This window comes from Natrix helvetica (genome assembly GCF_964273705.1).
Source record: "Natrix helvetica genome assembly, contig: HAP1_SCAFFOLD_191, whole genome shotgun sequence".
Lineage (NCBI taxonomy): Eukaryota > Metazoa > Chordata > Lepidosauria > Squamata > Natricidae > Natrix > Natrix helvetica.
Window position 1 is genome coordinate 9833 of NW_028113585.1, and position 19685 is coordinate 29517.

The 19685-nt window shown below is 45.6% G+C and overlaps 1 protein-coding gene across 1 annotated transcript in view; it reads right to left on the reverse strand.

The window, feature by feature from the left end:
* Positions 1-2087: 2087 nt before the first annotated feature.
* The window catches only part of LOC309382323 (uncharacterized protein), a gene marked incomplete at its 5' end in the record, with an annotated part of 47613 nt that continues 30015 nt past the window's right edge, over positions 2088-19685 (reverse strand). Inside the window, 4 exons of the mRNA XM_081971831.1 lie at positions 2088-3453; positions 11894-12088; positions 16058-16171; positions 18480-18570. Coding sequence (XP_081827957.1) covers positions 11939-12088; positions 16058-16171; positions 18480-18570 — 355 coding nt within the window. The 3' untranslated portion in view covers positions 2088-3453; positions 11894-11938. The remainder of the gene's footprint in view (positions 3454-11893; positions 12089-16057; positions 16172-18479; positions 18571-19685) is intronic.

Consider the following 19685-nt stretch of genomic DNA (forward strand, 5'->3'; position numbering starts at 1 on the left):
ATCATGTCTATCATGATATTTTTCAGAGGACAAAAAGAGAGAGACCAAGGCGAACAGAGACCAAACAACACATCTGGAATGACTTACTTCAACTGGGTTTAATTTTGGACCATATATTTAAAGTGCTAACATGTTATCGTAACCCCTCCCCCCCATCACATTCCATGCCCTGGCCAAAATAGACCTCAGAATCAATCATCAATGTTTTAACCAGGTTTAAGCATTGCTCCTTTTGCTTTGGAGAAAGCAGGTGGACCCGTCGAGGTGGGAATGGAGGAAACCAGCAGCACCATTTGTTGTGATATCAGCATTTTCCTCCCGCAGCTCTTTCAGGAAAGAGGTGGCGTCAAGTTTGAGGCAACCGTGTCCTAAACTTGACGTTGGCAAGAGTGGTTGTAGCGATGGGTTGTGAGGGGAGGGCTGCCATCTTGCTTTCGGGGGTACTTTATCATCAGGGCTTGTCAGATGCTTGTTTCGTTCAGCTTTGTAGGAAATGGCTTGAGGTAGTGTGAAGACAGCTTGGTATTTTGTGGGCAAATGCTGAAATGGCAACGTTAGGTTTTAAGAGGGCATGGGGGGAAGGGCTTGGGAAAGAGAGGAAACCCAAGTTGAGGTGACATCCAAAGTGCATGGAAATCCACTGGGATCCAGAGTGCATCAAACAATATTTAGCCTTCTCCAACACAAGGTACAAAAATAAATATCAACTGAGCTTCCACTGTAGGCTTCCCGCAGTGGATCTTCTCCATACCGTTAGTCGATCAATTCACTAGATTCCTGAATCACGGCTCATCATGGCAGATTAAAATACTGTCCCTTTTCTCCCAGGGTCTCCATGGGCAGAAGGCTGTAGACCAGTAGTTCTCAAACCTTGACCACTCAAAGAAGTGTGGACTTCAACCTTCAGAATCCCCTCAGCCAGCAAAGAAGTCCACACCTGTTCCAGTTGTCAAGGTTTGATAAACACTGATTAGACAGCTTGCTTTATCAACAGCAAGGATGGTTCATTTTTAGCTTAGAATATCTGCTTACATAAGCCCTACCAATTCCTTGCTTCTTCTGTATTGCCTCAGATTAATCATAGTTTGTATGACCCTTTTCCCCCCAGGATTTCTTCTATCTCCTCTCCCATTTTATTGTTGTAAAATTTTATTGATTTAAAAATATATAGGGAGGGGTAAAAGGGTGTACAAATATTTTTTTGCAGCTTCCACACTGGTGGCGAAAATCCCCCCAAGAAACTCACAGATTTAACAATCTTAAAATTAAAATATAAAAGAAAGCATCAGAACAAATTTAACCAATATTATTCCATTTTATCTACAATTCTGTTGTTGTTTTCTTCCTTCCTTCCTTTCAATCATGTCTGATTTTCAGAGACTGCCTGGAGAAGTCCCTGATGTTTTCTTGGCGGGATTTTTCAGAAGCGGTTCGCCATTGTCTCTTTTCTAGGGCTGAGAGAAAGGGACTGGCTCAAGGTCACCCAATTGGCTTCACGACTAGAATTCTTGATCTCCCAGTTTCTAGTCTGGTCCCTTTGCCACTGTACCAAATTATCGCTCTATTATACATAGGTAAAATGGGGAGGGAAGATAGAAACTCCCATAACTGTAACTCCTTGAAGTTGTACATGATCATAATCCCATTCACACTGCAACTCTCTAAATGTGCAAAACACTATGGACATTCTTTAAAGAAGCAATCAAAACAATTGTTTTCAAAGGTCTGATTTAGGTTGGCTTTCATCCTTTGTTAAGAGCAAGGGGTACCTGAAAGTATTCGTCAATGCAAAATTTAGTTGATCAACTTTTTTTAGCCTGAATAAAATCCCCCCTTTTTCTTTGTCCTTCCTTCTTACCTTCCTTCCTTCCTTCCTTCTCCTCCTCTTTTTCTTCTTTTCTTCTTCTACCCTCCCTCAATTCCTCCCTCCCTCCTCCTCCTTGTTTTTTCTTCTTCAATCTTTTCTTCTTCCTTCTTCTTCCTCCTCCTTTTTCTTCTTTTTGTCTTCTATCCTCCCTTCCTCCTTTCATTCCTTCCTTCCTCCTCTTCCTTTTTCTTCTTGTTGTCTTCTATCCTTCCTCCCTCCTTTCCTTCTCCTCCTCTTCTTTTTCTTCTCTTCTCTCCTTCCTTCCTTCCTTCCTTCCTTCCTTCCCTTCCCTTCCCTTCCCTTCCCTTCCCTTCCCTTCCCTTCCTGTCTGAATGCATCCCCCCTCCTATCCCATGTTCCCATTGCATGATCTCTGGCTTGAATGACTTGTAAGCAGAAAGAACAATAATCAGGGATACCAGAGGGCTTAGACATGGGAAATGGAGCATGTTTTTGAGTGTGGGTATTCACTGGAGTTTTCTTTGAAAACATCTTTGTATCCAGCTCCATCACAGAGAAAGTGCCTTGTTCCCCCAAAAGAAACAAGCAGCAAGGAAAGGGGAACAAGGCTCCGATTTCTGGAGATGAATAGGATGGTTGAAACTCCAAGCCCCTGTGCTCAAAAAATAAGTAAATCAAATCAAATCAAAAATAAAACCATCTTCACGGATCAGTTAATGTTGCATTCAGAAGAAACAACAAGATTTAGAGACTCGTGGCGGGGTGGGGGTGGGGTGGGGAGCAAATGCTGTGCTAACTTGAAGTTTCACCATAGTGCAAATCCCATAACTGGAAAGCGATAATGAACACGTGGGAAGTGAGGGGGGGGGGGGAAATCTGGCATTTTCTGCTAGGGAATTGTGGTGGCACAGATACAAAGATGCACAACACCAGTTGGGAAGCAACGGCTTACTGCGGGGGGTGGGGGAGTGTCAATTATTCAAAAGAACAGGGATTCAAAAGGGGATGAAAATTACGGATGGATTCGTTAAAAAAAACAAAGATTACAAAAAGGGGACTAGCAAAGAAGGCAGTGACATGCTGAGTGGCCCCCAAATCCTGCACTTGCAATTATTCCCCTTGGGGAATTTCAAGTGGTCCGTGCCCTCCTTCAGGATCGCGGCCTTAATCTAACGATGAAAAATACCAACGCACCAATACTTTTCAACAACAACAAAAATGGGTAGGGGACAGAAAAATAAGAGAGAGAAAGGAAGGTGGCAGTCACGATGTCCACTCATACTCAACAGACACACAGACACACTGGATAGGTTACTACTGGTTGTGGAGGGTTAGGGAAGGGACCCAGGTTGTGGTGGACGCATGGATGTTGAAGACACGGAAAGGTTTCCCCCCCTTTCTTCTCTTCTGCTTGGTTGTGTCGGTTCACAGGTAGGGCTTTTGGGGGCATCCGGGACCTGGTGTTGGATGGCAGAAGGATGTGGGTGGGAAGCATTAGACAAGTAGACATCTTCTCGGAAGTAAGACAAGGGACTAAAGACGGAGGATACTTTTTGGCAGGCGCTGGTGGTGGTGGTTAGATCATCCCCTGCGTCTGGTATCTCTAAGTGACACTTGTTGAAGTTCTGCGGGGAAGAAGAAGAATATTTAATTGGATGTAAAGATTGAACAAGATCGTTGCAAGCTTGCTTCAGGCGGTTTTAAGAGGCCACTGTACGAGAGGAGCCTTACTATCATGTGAAATCCATGAGACAAGGGTCCCTTCTCCCAAAACTGTACAGCAGGAGTATCCAACCATGGCAACTTGAAGACCTGTGGACTTCAACTCCCAGAGGTTCCCAGCCATCTGGCTGGGGAATTCTGGGAGTTGAAGTCCACAAGTCTTCAAATTGCCATGGTTGGTCAAACCTGCGTATACACTGTAAAACATAACAGGTATGCACAGCAGAGGTGGGTTCCTACCGGTCTGGATAGTGGAAATCAGCCCTACCTTTTTGTACTATTAACGATGGCAGCCTGGCCATGGTGCCGTACTGGTACGGTAATCCTCAACATACAGCCATGTTTAGCAACCATTCAAATTTACAACGGCACTGAAAAAAGCAATTTATGACCAGTCCTTGCACTTATGACCATTGCAGCAACCGCACAGTAAAGGCTTGGCAAACACTCTTTCAGAGGAATGTTTATCCACACGCACCTTATCTCATTTGGAGCACTGCCAGATAAGTAGTTTCCAAACGCTGTTAAAGTCACAACCAGAACTTTCCACTCTTGAACTGACCGACTGAACAAATTGTTTCCTGCAAATGAAAAGTGGGGAAGCTGCTCTGTATAATGAGTGGGAATTGCTCTTCCTTTCCCTGCACCAGCAGTAAATACAGGAGAAACTAAATACATTTGTAGGCATTCCGGATTACAGATAATCCTCTATTTGCAACTGTAATTACAGCCGTAAGTCATTGCAGTTATACATCGAGGCACCACGTGACCAGATTCAAAGTTGTGATCATTTTTTAACATAAGTAAAGGTAAAGGCTCCCCTTGCACATATGTTCTAGTCGTTCCTGACTCTAGGGGGCGGTTCTCATCTCCGTTTCAAAGCCGAAGAACCAGCGCTCTCCGAAGACGTCTCCGTGGTCATGTGGCCGGCATGACTCAATGCCGAAGGTGCACAGAACACTGTTCCCTTCCCACCAAAGGTGGTCCCTATTTTTCCACTTGCATTTTTACATACTTTAGAACTGCTAGGTTGGCAGAAGCTGGGACAAGGAATGGGAGCTCACTCCATTATACGGAGCTAGGGATTCGAACCGCCGAACTGCCGACCTTTCTGATGGATAAGCTCAGCGTCTTAGCCACTGAACCATTGCAAATAGCATTATAGACTTATATACCACTTAAATACTTTACACCAGGGGTTCCCCAACAACCCCCCCCCCCCAGTCTGTGTATCAACACCGGTCCACGTCATGCCAGAAACCAGGCTATGCAAACAAGTGAAGCCCCATCCGTGCACAGGCGGGACGCAGGCGGGGTGTGAAACCAGGGACCTTCTGGTCTGTGGAAAATCCTCTCTCCATGGAATCGATCCCTGGTCCCCAAATTGTGGGGCCCCTTGCCTTCTAGAATTCACTAAGCAGTTTACAGAGTCAGCCTATTGCCCCCCCCATTTTTTACCGACCACGGAAGGAGGGAAGGCTGAGTCAGCTTAGCCTGCAATACTGCATTCCAACCACCGCACCACCACGTCTCTAACCTGGTTGTTAAGCGAATACGGCGGTCGTTAAATCAATCCATTTTTCCCAGTGAGCATTGGGGAGGGGTGGCGGCGGCGGCTGGAAAGCAGCAATTAAATGACAGAAACTGGCAAAACCTATCGCCAATTGCAGCCAAGCGAAATACTGGTTAGTAAGTTGTTTTGCTGTGCAGAGGAGGATTAATTCTTCATGCTGAGCTTGCTATCTGCAGATGTTTTTCCCACTGGGGTTTAGGTGCAGCGAAGCTTTGAGGCCGACCCAACAACTGTCATACATATGGACAGGATTTGCTATTCAATGTCCTTAGAAGAAGGAAGCCAATAGAGCATGTGGGACATCAATCAAGGGCGTTCCAGACGATTAGAGATCAGGATGAGCCTCTCCTTCAGCCTGCTCCTAAAACTTGCATTTAAAACTTCCAAGCTTTGGAGACTGAAAATTCAACCTATGAATGCTGCTCGTCAGTGGAGGGATTCAAAATTATTTTACTACCAGTTCTGTGGGCGTGGCTTTGGTGTGGCTTTGTGGGAGTGGCTTTGTGGGCGTGGCAGGGGAAGGATACTGCAAAATCCCCATTCCCTCCCCATCCCACTAACCTGCTTTCCAGCTCCATTTTCCTGTTCAGGGCAATAAAAGAAGATTGGTTGGGAGGCAGCGGGGGTGGGGTCAGCCTATTTGCCGGTTGTCCGCACTACTCAAAATTTCCACTATGGGTTCTCCAGAACCGGTCAGAACTGGCTGAATACCACCTCTGCTTCTCATGGGTAGCAAAACAGTGGTAGAGTCTTAGCTGTACGTCTTACATTTGCAAGGGGGCGATTTAATTGGGTTTGGACGCCTCCTAACATTAACCAAGGAATATTATTTTACAAAGAAAGCACGAAAATAACTTGGCAAGAACTTGTCTGGGTCAGAATGCCCAGCAGTGTTGTGTTTTTGTATTGATTTCACCCCAAAAAGCAATCATGTCTACAAATAACCTGACTCTATTTTATCTCTTCTACAATCTGCTGCATCGGTTATTTAGGCAAGAAATAAGACAGGAGAGGTGTACATCTAAGGGAGTCTGCAAAGCCCTTTCGGTTCAGCATTTATGTTTTAAAAACTTTAAATCGGATTTTGAGAGCTTCTGAAAGAAATCTACGGAAAGAACAGAGAGAGGGGGGACGAGAGAGAGAGACAGAGAGAGAGGGAGAGAGAGGGGGAAGAGACAGAGAGGGAGAGAGAGACAGAGAGGGAGAGAGAGAGGGAGGGAGAGAGGGAGACAGAGAAAGAGGGGGGAGAGACAGAGAAATGGATGGAGAGAGAGGAAGAGAGGGGGAGAGAGAGGGAGAGATGGAGAAAGAGACAGAGAGGGTCGAGAGAGACAGAAAGAGAAGGAGATGGAGAGGGGGGAGAGGGAGGAGATACACAGAGAGAGACAGAGGGAGAGAGAGACAGAGGGGGAGAGGGAGAGAGAGGACAAGAGAGAGAGAGAGAGGGAGAGAGAGGGAGAGAGAGAGAGAGAGAGAGAGAGACAGACAGACAGACAGACAGACAGACAGACAGAGATGTCTTGCCTGTCCAAAGTCCAAACAAGTCCAAACCCATCCATTCATACTTGCTCATAAATATCTCCTACAACACACCCGATGTTATTTTTGAGGAAACACGTCAGAATCTAGAATCTAGAATCTATTGGTGTCGACTATCTCATGACTTGGTATCCTTTCCAGTCAGGTCACATGTTACAAGTCATGTGGTTTGTTTGGTACTTGTCATGCCTCCCAGAACCAATTAACAATGAGTATGGAGCAGGGGTGAAATCCAGCAGGTTCTGACAGGTTCTGGAGAACCAGTAGCAGAAATTTTGAGTAGTTCAGAGAAGTGGCAAATGCCACCTCTGGCTGGCCCCAGAGTGGGGTGGGAATGGAGATTTTGCAGTATCCTTCCCCTGCCACACCCACCAAGCCATGCTCACCAAGCCACATCACGTCCACCAAGCCACGCCCACAGAACCGGTAGTAAAAATAATTTCACCACTGGTATGGAGGTACCACTGAATCTACTTGGGGTTATTCCCAGGTGGCTGTGGCTGCTTGTGCCTGATGTAGCTTCCATCCATAATGTACACTGGTTGGAGTTGAAATACAGGAGTTGAAATCAAATACTGTAGTCCTACAGAGTCTCAAGTTGAGGAAATAAGGAGGGAAAACGGAGGCAGAAGGAGGAAAGAACGACATTTCTTTGGAAATGGAAGAGACCTGACCTTCTCTTTAACTCCGTTGGCCATCACTAATTGGCCATCACAAGAGAAGTGCAAAACCAAGATTCTCTGACCATTCAAGGTCTCTGCTCCAGGTTGAACTACAGGTTGCAAACACTGGACTGGGAGTGCTTAGAATTGGTCTCAGTCTCTTGCCATCTGTCCTTTTTCCATTTTCCCAATCCAACCTGCTCGCTGAAGGGGATGCCACTTCATGTCCAAGCGACAGAGACAAGAAAGAAGAAAAAGGAGATAATTCTACATTTATTAATAATAACTGCCAACTGGTGTGTCCTTTCCTGAGCCCTTCTGAACTTCCAGCAGTCTCATTTACCAGCTAACAAAATTTGAACTTAAATTACAGGTAATGAGAAAAATTAAATTTAACTGGCACCAATGTCTCCTTTTTCCTCTCATTTTCTTCCCTTATGCTCTTTATCTCATATAAAGATCCAATTATCTATTTTCTATTAGTATTTCAAATGGGATGTCAAAAGATGTAGGAGTGTAACAGATTGGCTGGTTTCAGGTAAAAAGATCTTGTTAGGTTAGGTGGTGGAAGGTAAAGGTTCCCCTCGCACACATGTGCTAGTTGTTCCCCACTCTAGGGGGCAGTGCTCATCTCTGTTTCTAAGCCGAAGAGCCAGCACTGTCCAAAGACGTCTCTATGGTCATGTGGCTGGCATGACCCAACGCCAAAGACGCACAGAACAATGTTACCTTCCCACCAAAGGTGGTTCCTGTTTTTCTACTTGCATTTTTACATGCTTTTGAACTGCTAGGTTGGCAGAAGCTGGGACAAGTAATGGGAGCTCATTCCGTTATGCAGCGCTAGGGATTCAAACCGCCGAATTGCCGACCTTTCTGATCGACAAGCTCTGCGTCTTAGCCACTGAGCCAATGTGTCCCGTTAGAGGGTTAAGTTCCTGAAAAGCTCCGTTGTCATGTTTGCAACATGTGGACTTCAACTCCCAGAATTCCTGAGCTAACCATGCTGGCTCAGGAATTCTGGGAGTTGAAGTCCACAGGTTGTGAAGGGGCCACTGTTTCCCCCCACCCAACTTGCCATGTTTCCCTGAAAATAAGACAGGGTCTTGTTTTGTTTTGACCCCCGAAATAAGAGCTTGGCCTCATTTTCAGGGAGGTCTTATTATTTTTGAGGTGCAGGAGGCGGCGAGCGTGGTCACCTCATGGCTGCTGCTGTGTTGCAATATTTTTGGGGGAGGTCTTATTTTAGCACATGCCCTCAAAAGCCCAATTGGGCTTATTATCCAGGGAGGTCTTGTTTTCGGGAAAACAGGATGGAAGGGGGAAAAAAACTCTCAGAAAGAACGTTAACAACCAGAGGATTGCAAATCCTTCCATTCTCCTTTGGGACAGGAAAAAAACCCCATCTTAATTCACTTGGTAAAGGCACAGGAACCCTGCTAAAGAGCAAGAAAGAGAAAGAACCTTTGACAAATTGATTCTCCGAAGGAATTTCAACGTCAACAAAAATGCCGAGCATTAAAGCTAATTAAGGCTTAATACTACTTAATACTATTAATACTGTGAATCTAGTCTCCCCTTACTTAGAACTAATAATGAGAAAGAGGTGCAGTTCTTGGAAGTTAGAAAGTAGCCCTCGGCTTACGACCTTGTGTTTAATCATGGGTGGCAATTACAATGTCAGGTTTACAACCAATCCTCACGCTTACGACTCTTGCAGTATGGTCACATCATCAAATTTCAGGAGCTTGGCAACTGGCATGCACTTATGACGGTGGCAGCATCCCGGGGTCTTGTGATCGGCATTTTGGGACCTTCCCAGGCAACGTCCAACAAACACAATCAATGCGGGAAGCCAGATTCCCCATAACAACTACAGGTTTCATGTAGTAATTCCAGTGAATCGCAAAAAAAATATGCTCATAAAACAAGAGCTCCACTCCCTGAACAATCGGTTTCCTTACCAATGGAAATTCTGCTCTGAATTGCAATCGTAAATCAAGGATTATGTTTGTAGCAAGGAGTGGTATGTGATTGGCTACCAGGGCAGGGCACCTGATTTTTAGCCCAAAGGAATTCTGGGTTATGGAGTTTTCTTTCTGGATCAACTTGTCCATAGTCGTCGACAGCTGAACCATAGGCTAGGATTGGATCCTACCTGTTAGGATTGTAAGCTAACAGTTGGGTTAGCAATATATAAACCAGGATGGTAGTACTGTTTCTTTAAGTACTGCTGTAAATGTGATTGGTTGCTGTTACCACAAGCAGCCATAAGAGGGAGCCAGAATGACTGTTAGTTCTCTCTCTGTTTGTTAGACGCTGATTGGTGGATGTATTGTGAGTTACTGTGTTTTTGCTACTGTTAGCCTAAACTGATTATTTGATACTGGACTGTGTTCGAAGGATCATTCCTTAACTGAGAACATTGATAACTCACTGACTGAACCGTGTATGACTTGGACTGTAAATTGAATTCTGAATACCTCTTACTACTATATTTTATACTATTTGGTGTCCCTGTATGCTGGTTTGTGCGTGTTCTTCCATACCACTCTCATTACGCTTCTCTGCACACTCGCTCTCCTAATGGGGAGCTTACTTATTTAACCCTACCCTTCCATAATTCCTCAACAAAAGCTTATTTTAACTAAAGTCACGCTAAAGAAGTGGTCAGCAAAATACAGGTAATCTTTGATTTACAATAGTTCATTTAGCAACCATTCAAAGTTACAACGGCACTGAGAAATGTGACGTGACATGTTTTTCACAGTTATGACCTTTGCAGCATTCCCATGACCACACAATCCACAATTCAGACGCTGGGCCACTGGTTCCTATTTATGACCGTCGCTGTGTCTCAAGGTCACGTAATCTTTTTTCGCAAAGTCACTGGGGAAGCGAGATTCACTTAACAACCGGGCTACTAACTGATCCACTGCCGGAACAGAAGTTGCCTTCGGAAGTTGTGGGAGCTTCATCACTGGAGGCTTTCAAGAAGAGACTGGACTGCCAGAAGAGTGTGGCCTGAATCCCAGCAGGGTTCTCTGAAGAAACGTCAGATTCCTGCTGTATCGGGGGAGGGGCGACCTGTAACCCCACCCTAGCTGTCCTGGAGAGACAGTGAAGAGGGGGGGATGCAAGTGGGTGTGGTTGGGGAACCCGCAACTCCCCTAAAACGCCTGTTTTTGCCCTCAGATCGAGGGGCGAAACTTAACAAAGGTCTCACTTAACAATGGAAATTTTGAACTCGATTGTGGTCATAAGTGGAGGACCCCCTGTATCTTCCTCAGCCATTCCCATCTTCTCCGGACATCTATCAAGCTGTCCGCCACTCTAAGGTGTCTAAAATCTCTACGATTCACAAGGCTTAAAAGACCCCCGCAGGGAAAGGTAGGCAGGAGGAATAAAATAAAATGAAGTTTCTGCAAAATTGCGCCTCCGTTCAGAAATCCTGCTGCAACCAGATTACATTTTCAAAGTGTCATCTGACAGGCTTTATTTTCAGAGAAGCTGGGAGATTTTCTGGAATGTGGATTTGGCAGGATTAGCATCCTTTCACGGATGAGGATAATAATAATAATAATAAAACCCCATCCCTCTCTGACGATGAAGATGATGATAAACAACCTCAATCGTTTTTTTTAAAATAAGACCTCCCAAGGTTGATTAAGAAGACCTTATCAACTTCAGGAAGGACAAATTCCCAACGGGAGGAAAAGAAATGCAGGAAGGATAGAGAAGGGATGGGGTGGGGAGATGGATGACTAGGAGAGGAAGGCTCCCCTCCCCATTTGTAGAGGGAGTTCATTTCACTTAGGAAAGTGGGGACAATGCTAGTTGACAGAAGAAAGAAAGGTTGCAATGGGTCATTGTTGTGGCCGGTCAGAGGAGCTGTTAGCAGAGTCGGACAATGAGGAGGTAGGGGAGGAACAATGGCCAGTCCTGGAGCCTGGGGAAGGCTCGGATGAGGGCTCTGTGTGAGAGGCAGAGAGGGGGCCAGGGCCGTCTGACAATGGTCAGGTTCCTATTTTTCTACTTGCATTTTTACGTGCTTTCGAACTGCTAGGTTGGCAGAAGCTGGGACAAGTCATAGGAGCTCACTCCATTAGGCAGCGCTAGGGATTCGAACCACTGAACTTCTGACCCTCTGATCAACAAGCTCGGCATCTTAGCCACTGAGCCACCTCGTTCCAGTCATTTATTAGGAACACCATTTCGGCAATACTCCATTGCAGTCAGTTCTGACCTCATTTAAATTATGGCTGAATTTTGCCCCTGTTTCTTCCCTCCCCTCAGTTTGTGTCATAAATCACATTCTCCCACGAGGTGCACACCTCACAGATCTGACTCTAGCCGTATGCATGGAATGCGCTCGTCCCCCCTTTCCTCACCATGGCAACTTGATAATAGACATGCAAATGCTTTATGAGTTGACATAGAAACTGTCCAATTCTTAGGACCATCCCCATCCCTGGCAGGAGAAAGGAGGGAAGGACGGAGGAGACATCTCAGAGGCAAGGAGAACGTCACCCAATGTTGCGCTGTGGGGAAGGGAGGAGTTGTCGTACATACCTTGAGGACAGCATCTGAAGGGAGAAAGGCTGACAGTGTGGTGCGCTAACATACGTTCGCCTGGATGGTTGCGTACTCAACCAGATCTCCACCAGCAGGAACAGAGGCTTTGTGACTAGGTGAGGATGATGTCGTCAGAATGGACGTGTCCAGCTCTGCGTATTGGATGTTGGCATCCTTGTTGGTGCCCGCGGTCTGAAGATGAAAGAGCGCGATGGATGGACAGGAAGGAAGGAAGGAAGGAAGGAAGGAAGGAAGGAAGGAAGGAAAGAAAGTGGGGAGAAGTGTGGAGTGGAGGTGGAAAGACAAGTCACCAGGGAGAAGGAGGAAAGGAAGAGAGGAGAAGAAGACAGTCAAATGAGGGAAATCAAGACAGAAAGGGAAATGAAGAACGACAGTGAGAAAGAGATCAAAAGAAGCTCAAAAGAAACATTGCTCTGAGGATTTGAATCTCTCAGAATCACAATTCATGAGTCAGTTTCCTTCTCGTGTACAAATGGCTTTCAAATCTCTAGGACGCTGTCTTTGTCTGCTTTTCTGTCTATCGGGAAACATTCGTACGATGTTCGGCAGCCAAATGTTTTCTCAGCTGGCTGGCTTATTCCCAAGTCATCCAAGAGGGAAACACTAAAGCTTGATCGATCCATACCTGTGACAAAATCAAGGAGGAAATCGTAGCAAGAGAGCATGAAAGAAAGAACTTGGGAGATTTCAAACCCAGGCTATTCAGAAAACACCCAGTTAGGAAAGAGTAAGGTAAAGGTTTCCCCTGTCCAGTCATGGCTGACTCTAGGGCATGGTGCTTATCTGTTAAAATATTCATGACTGGGAGAGACATGGGAACAAGGTCAGCCAAGGAATAGGCATAGCAACGAAGTCAGCCAATGGGAGCTCAAACAGATCTGAGTCTGTGCAGACAATTGAAACAGAAACTTAAGCAGTCTGCTGCTCTGAGAAGTAAACTTGTCTGGACTTGCCCTGTCTGCTCTGAACTCTGAAATGAAGCTAACTGTTCTCTCCTGCTTGTGTTCTGGTGAACTGCAACTTCTACCATGTTGGAAGAACCACTTGTTGCTATTGTACATTTATTCATCTATTCTTATGTATATAAAGAAGTTAAGGAATCCAGCTGAATCAGTTATCTGTCTGCACTTTCTGGTTTTGATTTTTTTGCAACAAACTCTGACTCCATTTCTTGGCCAGAATTGTCCGAAGATGCTTCTGTGGTCATCTGACCAGCATGGCTATATGCCAAAGGCACAGAAAAGTGGTATCAGTGGTACCTATTTAACTACTTACATGTGCATGCTTTCGAACTGCTGGGTGGGCAGGAGCCGGAACTAGGAATGGGAGCTCAACCAGTTGCACAGTGCTCAGGTCTCGAACCTGGGCTGTTAGCTTTCCATCTGACAAGTTCAGTGTCTTTAACTGCTAAGCAATCATGGCCCCCAAATGAGGAAAGAGTAAAGGTAACGATTCCCTCGCACATGTGTGCTACTCATTTCCGGCTCTCGGGGACAGTGTATACCTCCGTTTCAAAGCCGAAGAGGCAGCGCTGTCCGAAGACGTCTCCGTGGTCATGTGGCCGGAATGACTAAACACCGAAGGTGCATGGAAGGCTGTTACCTTCCCACCAAAGGTGGTCCCTATTTTTCTTCTTGCATTTTCTACTTGCATTTTATGTGCTTTCGAACTACTAGTTAGCAGAAGCTGGGACAAGTAGCGGGAGCTCACTCCATTACACGGAGTTAGGGATTTGAACCGCCGAACTGCCAAACTTTCTGATTGACAAGCTCAGTGTCTTAGCCACTGAGCCACCACATCCCAAGGGAAAGAGTATAATGCTTCAAATACAGCATTTTCTGAGGTCAGGAGGAATGAAGAAAGAGACTTTTCATGGCTGTCTTTCCGCAATCCAGATGTTTCGTAGAGACCAGGAAAAGGAACTTTGCTCTGCATGTCCCCACATAAAACTTCCTTTCCTCCAACTTTCCCATGAAAAATAGGTGACGTCAGTGTAGCTACACGCTCTAAATATATATATACCTTCTTATTTTGATTAAACCTTCTGCCCGCATCCCTTTTAACCTCTCAGTCCTTCCAAATCTTTTAGCTGGCAGAGATTATTTCGAAGGAGCTCCGCTACAGCAGTCTCCCTCCCTCTCCTTCCCTTTCAAATTGGTTTGCAGCAACTGCCCAGCTGCGGGGGAAGCATTCAAAGAAATTTTGTGGCTTCAGAACAAGCACTTTGAAGCCCGTGGCGAGGTGGACTGATTTGGCCAGTAATTGCCTGCCTCCGAGTCCCATATCCGAGACCTGATTCCCTGTTAGATGCCAGGGCTGAGTGCTTTACTTCCTTGGCTTGATGAGCAAAGGAATGGCATGAGATTCAGCTGAAACTGTGTCACCATCTATAAAAAGTTTGGTCCTAACGCCTGACTGGCAGAAAAGTAATGAGAATTTCTTTTTCCCCACCTTGAGATCCAGCACTGGTTCCAAATGATACAGATGGGCCCAGTTTGGCCATACGCTTTGCTAGATCCAAGGCAAGGTAGAAATTCATCAGGTGAAGGTCTGGGTAACTGAGAAGAGCAGAGAAGTAAAGCTGTCTGGAGCAACAAGTAAAGGAAACTGAGGCTGAAGCCATAGAATCATAGAATCCTAAGGCTGGAAGGGACCTTGGAGGTCTTCTAGTCTAACCCCCTACCCAAAGCAGGAGTTCTTAGGGGACTGGAGGCTAAAACATATGAAGAACGGTTGCAGGAACTGGGTATGGCTAGTCTAGAGAAGAGAAGGACTAGGGGAGACAGGACAGCAGTGTTGTAATATTTGAGGGGCTGCCACAGAGAGGAGGGGGTCAAGGTATTCTCCAAAGCACCTGAAGGCCAAACAAGGAATAAGGGATGGAAACTAAACAAGGAGAGATATTTCAATCTAGAAACAAGGAGGAACTTTTGACAGTGAGGACAATGGAACAGAAGTTACCTTCAGAAATTGTGGGACCTTCATCACTGGAGACTTTCAAGAAGAGACTGGACTGCCATTTGTCAGAAATGGTGTAAGGTCTCCTGCTTGAGTGGGTGAGGGGTTGGACTAGATGACCTACAAGGTCCCTTCCGTGGTGCTAGGGATTCGAACCACTGAGCCACTGACCTTTCTGATTGACAAGCTCAGCATCTTAGCCACTGAGCCACTGCGTCCCCTGTTAACAAATCTATTTGTCTCCAAAGCAACCTTTAAGTTATCCAACCATTGGACATCACAACCCCATACTCAGCTGAGGTGGGGAAGAATAAATGCATTAAGAAAGAGACAAAAAAAGAAACCTGGGAAAGTCCATCCTGAATTCCCTCTTTGTGTGTGTGTGTGTGTGTGTGTGTGTGTGTGTGTGTGTGTCCGTCCGTCCGTCCGTCCAAGGGAGGAAATCAAATCTTGATCTTGCAAAGAAGAGCATTTATAACGTTTCCCTTTCTCCTTTCTCTTTTATTGCAAGAATGCGTATCTTTCTGGAACTTGTCTGCAGTTCTATTTTTTAAAAATTCTTTTTTTTTTTTAAAGAAAAGCGCACCCTACGTGGCTTATCCTATCTTGCAGTGCGGCTGATTTAAATCAGTACCTCCCAAGTTATCTGCATTACATTTGCAAGACCGAAAATGCCAGCAGCTTATGGAAATGTCACCACTGGGGAACGAGGGGGAATAAGGGGGACCGAGGCGGGTGGGCAGGTGGGTGTTTTTGGGTTCCTGCCTACTTTCAAGCTAATGGCCTAGAATAGGGGTCGGCAACCTTAAACCCTCAAAGAGCCATGTGGACCCGTTTCCCACAGAAAAGAAAACACCGGCAACCCCAAAACTCTTCCCGTGCCTGACTCTTTCCTGAGCGACCACAAAATTTGTATATGTAGTTGAATTAAACATTCTGTTTCCTTCTGAAACTTTTCTTTTCTTGGATTTAACCATGGTTGGCCTACTGGGAGTTGAAAAGCGCATAAATCCCATGCCAGCGGGTGTCTCACATTGGCGGTTGCGACACATATTTTGACCAACAGGGAGCCACAGCAGAAGGATGAAAGAGCCACACGAGGCTCCAGAGCCGCAGGTTGCTGACTCCTGGCCTAGAATGAAGGCTGACATGGATGGCCATCAAGACTAAACTTGTCCTTACCAACTTATCAGTGTTGGGAGTAGACTCGGTAGCTGCCATGTCGTAATAGGGTGGCTGGGACGATGTCTTCTGGACCTCTTCCTCTTCCTCCTTCATGTTATCCAGGTGCACAACCTGCAGTTGAGGCAGTAGGGAAGGTTCAGGAAGAGAAGTCCTAGAAAAACTATTCTCACAGATGGATTTGATGGAGAGACCATCACACTATATTTCTCAAAGGGAATCAGGTCATTGCATTAAGTCAAGGGTGTCCAAACTTGGGAACTTTAAGACTTGTGGACTTCAACTCCCAGAATTCCCCAGCCAGCCATGCTGACTGGGGAATTCTGGGAGTTGAAGTCCACAAGTCTTAAAGTTCCCAAGTTTGGACACCCCTGCATTAAGTGATAGATGAGAATATTTGGAGCTTAGGTTGAACTCTGGAGTTCTTGGTGCTGTCTGAGCTTGGATCTTTCCGTGCAGACGTTTCATGACCAAATTAGGTAACACCATCAGTGCTAGAAGGGAGTGGGGTTTGCAGAGAGAGAAGGAGGAGGAGGAGGAGGGCGATGACTCTGGGGTCCCTTGGTGCTTTCTGAGCTTGGTTGTTTCCTTGCAGACATTTCACTACCAAACTAGATAACATCATCAGTCATTCCCTTTAGGAATCTCAATAGAGATTCTGCTAACCACCTTAGATACCACCTACTCTTAATAGGAAAGTCAGAGAGCTTTAGGGACCCCAGATGATCAGTGTGAGAACAGAAAGCTAAATCTGGACTCATCTTTATGGAAGATGAGAAAATTGTTCCAGGAATTAGGAGGAGGTAAAGTTCCACGCTTGAACCCATATTTTTGCATGCAGGAGGTCCCAATTCAGTTCTTCATAATTAAAAAGAGGAGAATTGCAGCTAACCAAAGAAGTGAGTATTGATTTAAAGAGACAAATAACCCAACTTGGCATCAGGAAAGCTTCCCATTAATCCGTTAAGTCACAGAAATAATGGTAAGGCTGAGGAGTAAATAATGGGGGGAAATGGAAGCTGTTCATTTGAAAGGTCCATCTTACTACTGCCTATCTCTTCTTGTATATTGAGATGAAGCCACTATGAAATAATGAGAAAAGCATTCTTGTAATTCCTCGTTAGAATATTCATGACTGGGAAAGACACGGAACAAGGTCAGCCAATGAATAGGCAAAGCAACTAAGTCAGCCAATGGGAGCTTAAACAGATCTGAGTCTGTGCTGAGAATTGAAACTGAAACGATTCTGTCCGCTCTGAACTCTGAAATGAAACTAACTGTTCTCTCCTGCTTGTGTTCTGCTTGTAACTTCTGCCACATTGAAAGAATCGACTTGGTATTGTACATTTATTCATCTGTCAATATGTATATAAAGAAGTTAATGAATCCAGTAGAATCAGTTATCTGTGTATGCTTGCTGGGTTTGATTTTTCTGCAACAAACTCTGACATTCCTTTATTCGGGATGGCCTCTGAAGCTAGTTTCATATCCAGATGTTTGCATTTGTGTCAGAAGCACCGAGGCACTTCTGGGTTGCAAAGATTAGCCAGTGACATCACCATTGCCCTAGGGATGCCCAGTTGGGGGCTCCTTTCACATCTCCGGTAGGAGTTGAGGCAAGGACAGGAGCTCAACCCTTCCCCAGGCCAGCACTTGGGTCTCGAACGTAGGCTTGCTAACCTCCATCCAGGAGTGGGCTTCTGGGGGTTTGCAGGGGTTCAGGAGAACTTCTAACTAAGATTCTGTGCAGTTCAGAGAACCCCCCCAAATCCCACTTCTGACTGGCCCCGCCCACCACACCCTTCCCCTCCCAGGAGTCTCCACGCAGCCCCTTTTGGATGCAGGTAAGTGCAGGGCATGTGTAGAGTCTCGGGGAGAGCGAAATGCAGGCCTACAGTTTCCAGCCTCCAGAGGGCTCTCCCCCCTGTCCTCCCTCCCAGCCCCTCCCAGGAGTTCCCATGTGGCCTATTTGGGATGTCAGGTAAGTACGGGGAGGCCCACACGGAGGCTCAGGAAGGGGTTAAACTGGGCCTCCATAGGTCGGCGGAGATAGTTTTCGCCCTCCCAGAGGCTCAAGGAAAGCCTCTGGAGCCCAGGGAGAGCAAAAATGCCCCTCTCTGTGGTGCAGGAGGCCGACTAGACCATGCCCACCATGGCCACATCCACCCAGCAACCGGGCAGAGAACCCCTTGCTAAAATTGTTGAAGCCCACCTCTGTCTCCAACCCTAACCATGTGATCAACCCCAAGGTTGATAGCCAGATGTGGAGACTCATTCTAGACATGGCTGCTGGACTGAGTTCCAGAGGCAATGCTGGGAAGTAAACTTTTGGATTCCCAATCCAAATATTCCCTCTATAGGGTGGGGGGTGGGATAGAATCAATGAATTGGCGGGAAGTCCTACGAACGGCCGAAGGTATACCTGGATATTCTCTGCAGTCAGTTGGCTTTTCACTTCTTGATTCTGGTTGAGGGGCAGAGACGCAGGTTTCTGGGAAGAGGGAAGGTCTACCCTATAGGAAGGAAAATGGCCAGTTGGAGAGACAGTATTTTATTTCTTATTTATTCATTTACCGTATTTTTCAGAGTATAAGACGTACCTTTTTCCCTCAAAAAAAGAGGCTGAAAATCTGGGTGCGTCTTATACACTGAATACAGCAATTTTTTTGCCTCCCGAAGCCCCTCCTGAAAGAGCACCAATCACAGTTTTGAACCATTATGCATGGCCAACAGGAAATGAACGACTGCCAGGAAATGGAATTTCAGTGTGATTGCTTGACTTTTCGTTTCTACCTTAGTACTTTTTTTTCAAAATGGGGTAAAAAAAAATCCCCATTTTTTTTAATGAATGGTTATTTTTGAAGACATTATAGTGAAAATGGCTCAGAAGGAGCAATGCAATTCTGTTAGAAATGGACATAAACTGGTAGAGTAACACATGAAATAAGAGAGACAGAAAGGGACAGAGAGAGAGAGAGACAGAGAGAGAGACGCAGACACATGCGCACACAGAGAGACAGAGAGAGAAAGAGAGAGGCAAAGACAGACAGACAGACACACACACACACACACACACACATTTCAGGAACAAGGATGTTCAGCTCTTCAGTTTGTTAACAAGTCTCTGAAGCGACAAAGTAGTTAGAGATGTAAGCTCAAATGCATCTTCCTAGCACGATGTAACATTATGAGTGCATCCTCCTGTATGAAGCAGCACTGTGGACTGTGTGCATCAAATTAGATCTTCAGCACCATGGACAACTACAATATTCTGGATTCAACCCCCCCCCCCCCCGTGTTTCAGAGCATATACGATTTTGAATATGGTCCCTATATGCAACTTTTTAAAACAGATAGATGTAATCTGAAAAAAAATGAGGTGGCTGTTTTAAAGAGTACTCAGAGATGATGGTGGCACTCCTTTATGTTCTGATGTAACTTGTTCAAACCGTTTCTGAATGGTTGCAATTCCTGAATTGTTCCTGTTCAGTACATCTTGAATGCCAGGCAAAGTCCTTCAATCCCATGAATTCCCAGACAAAAGTATATTTAACTTCTGTTACCTATCAATTCATATTATCTTAAAGAATAATCACCAAAACAGACATTACATGGAGATGGTGATACT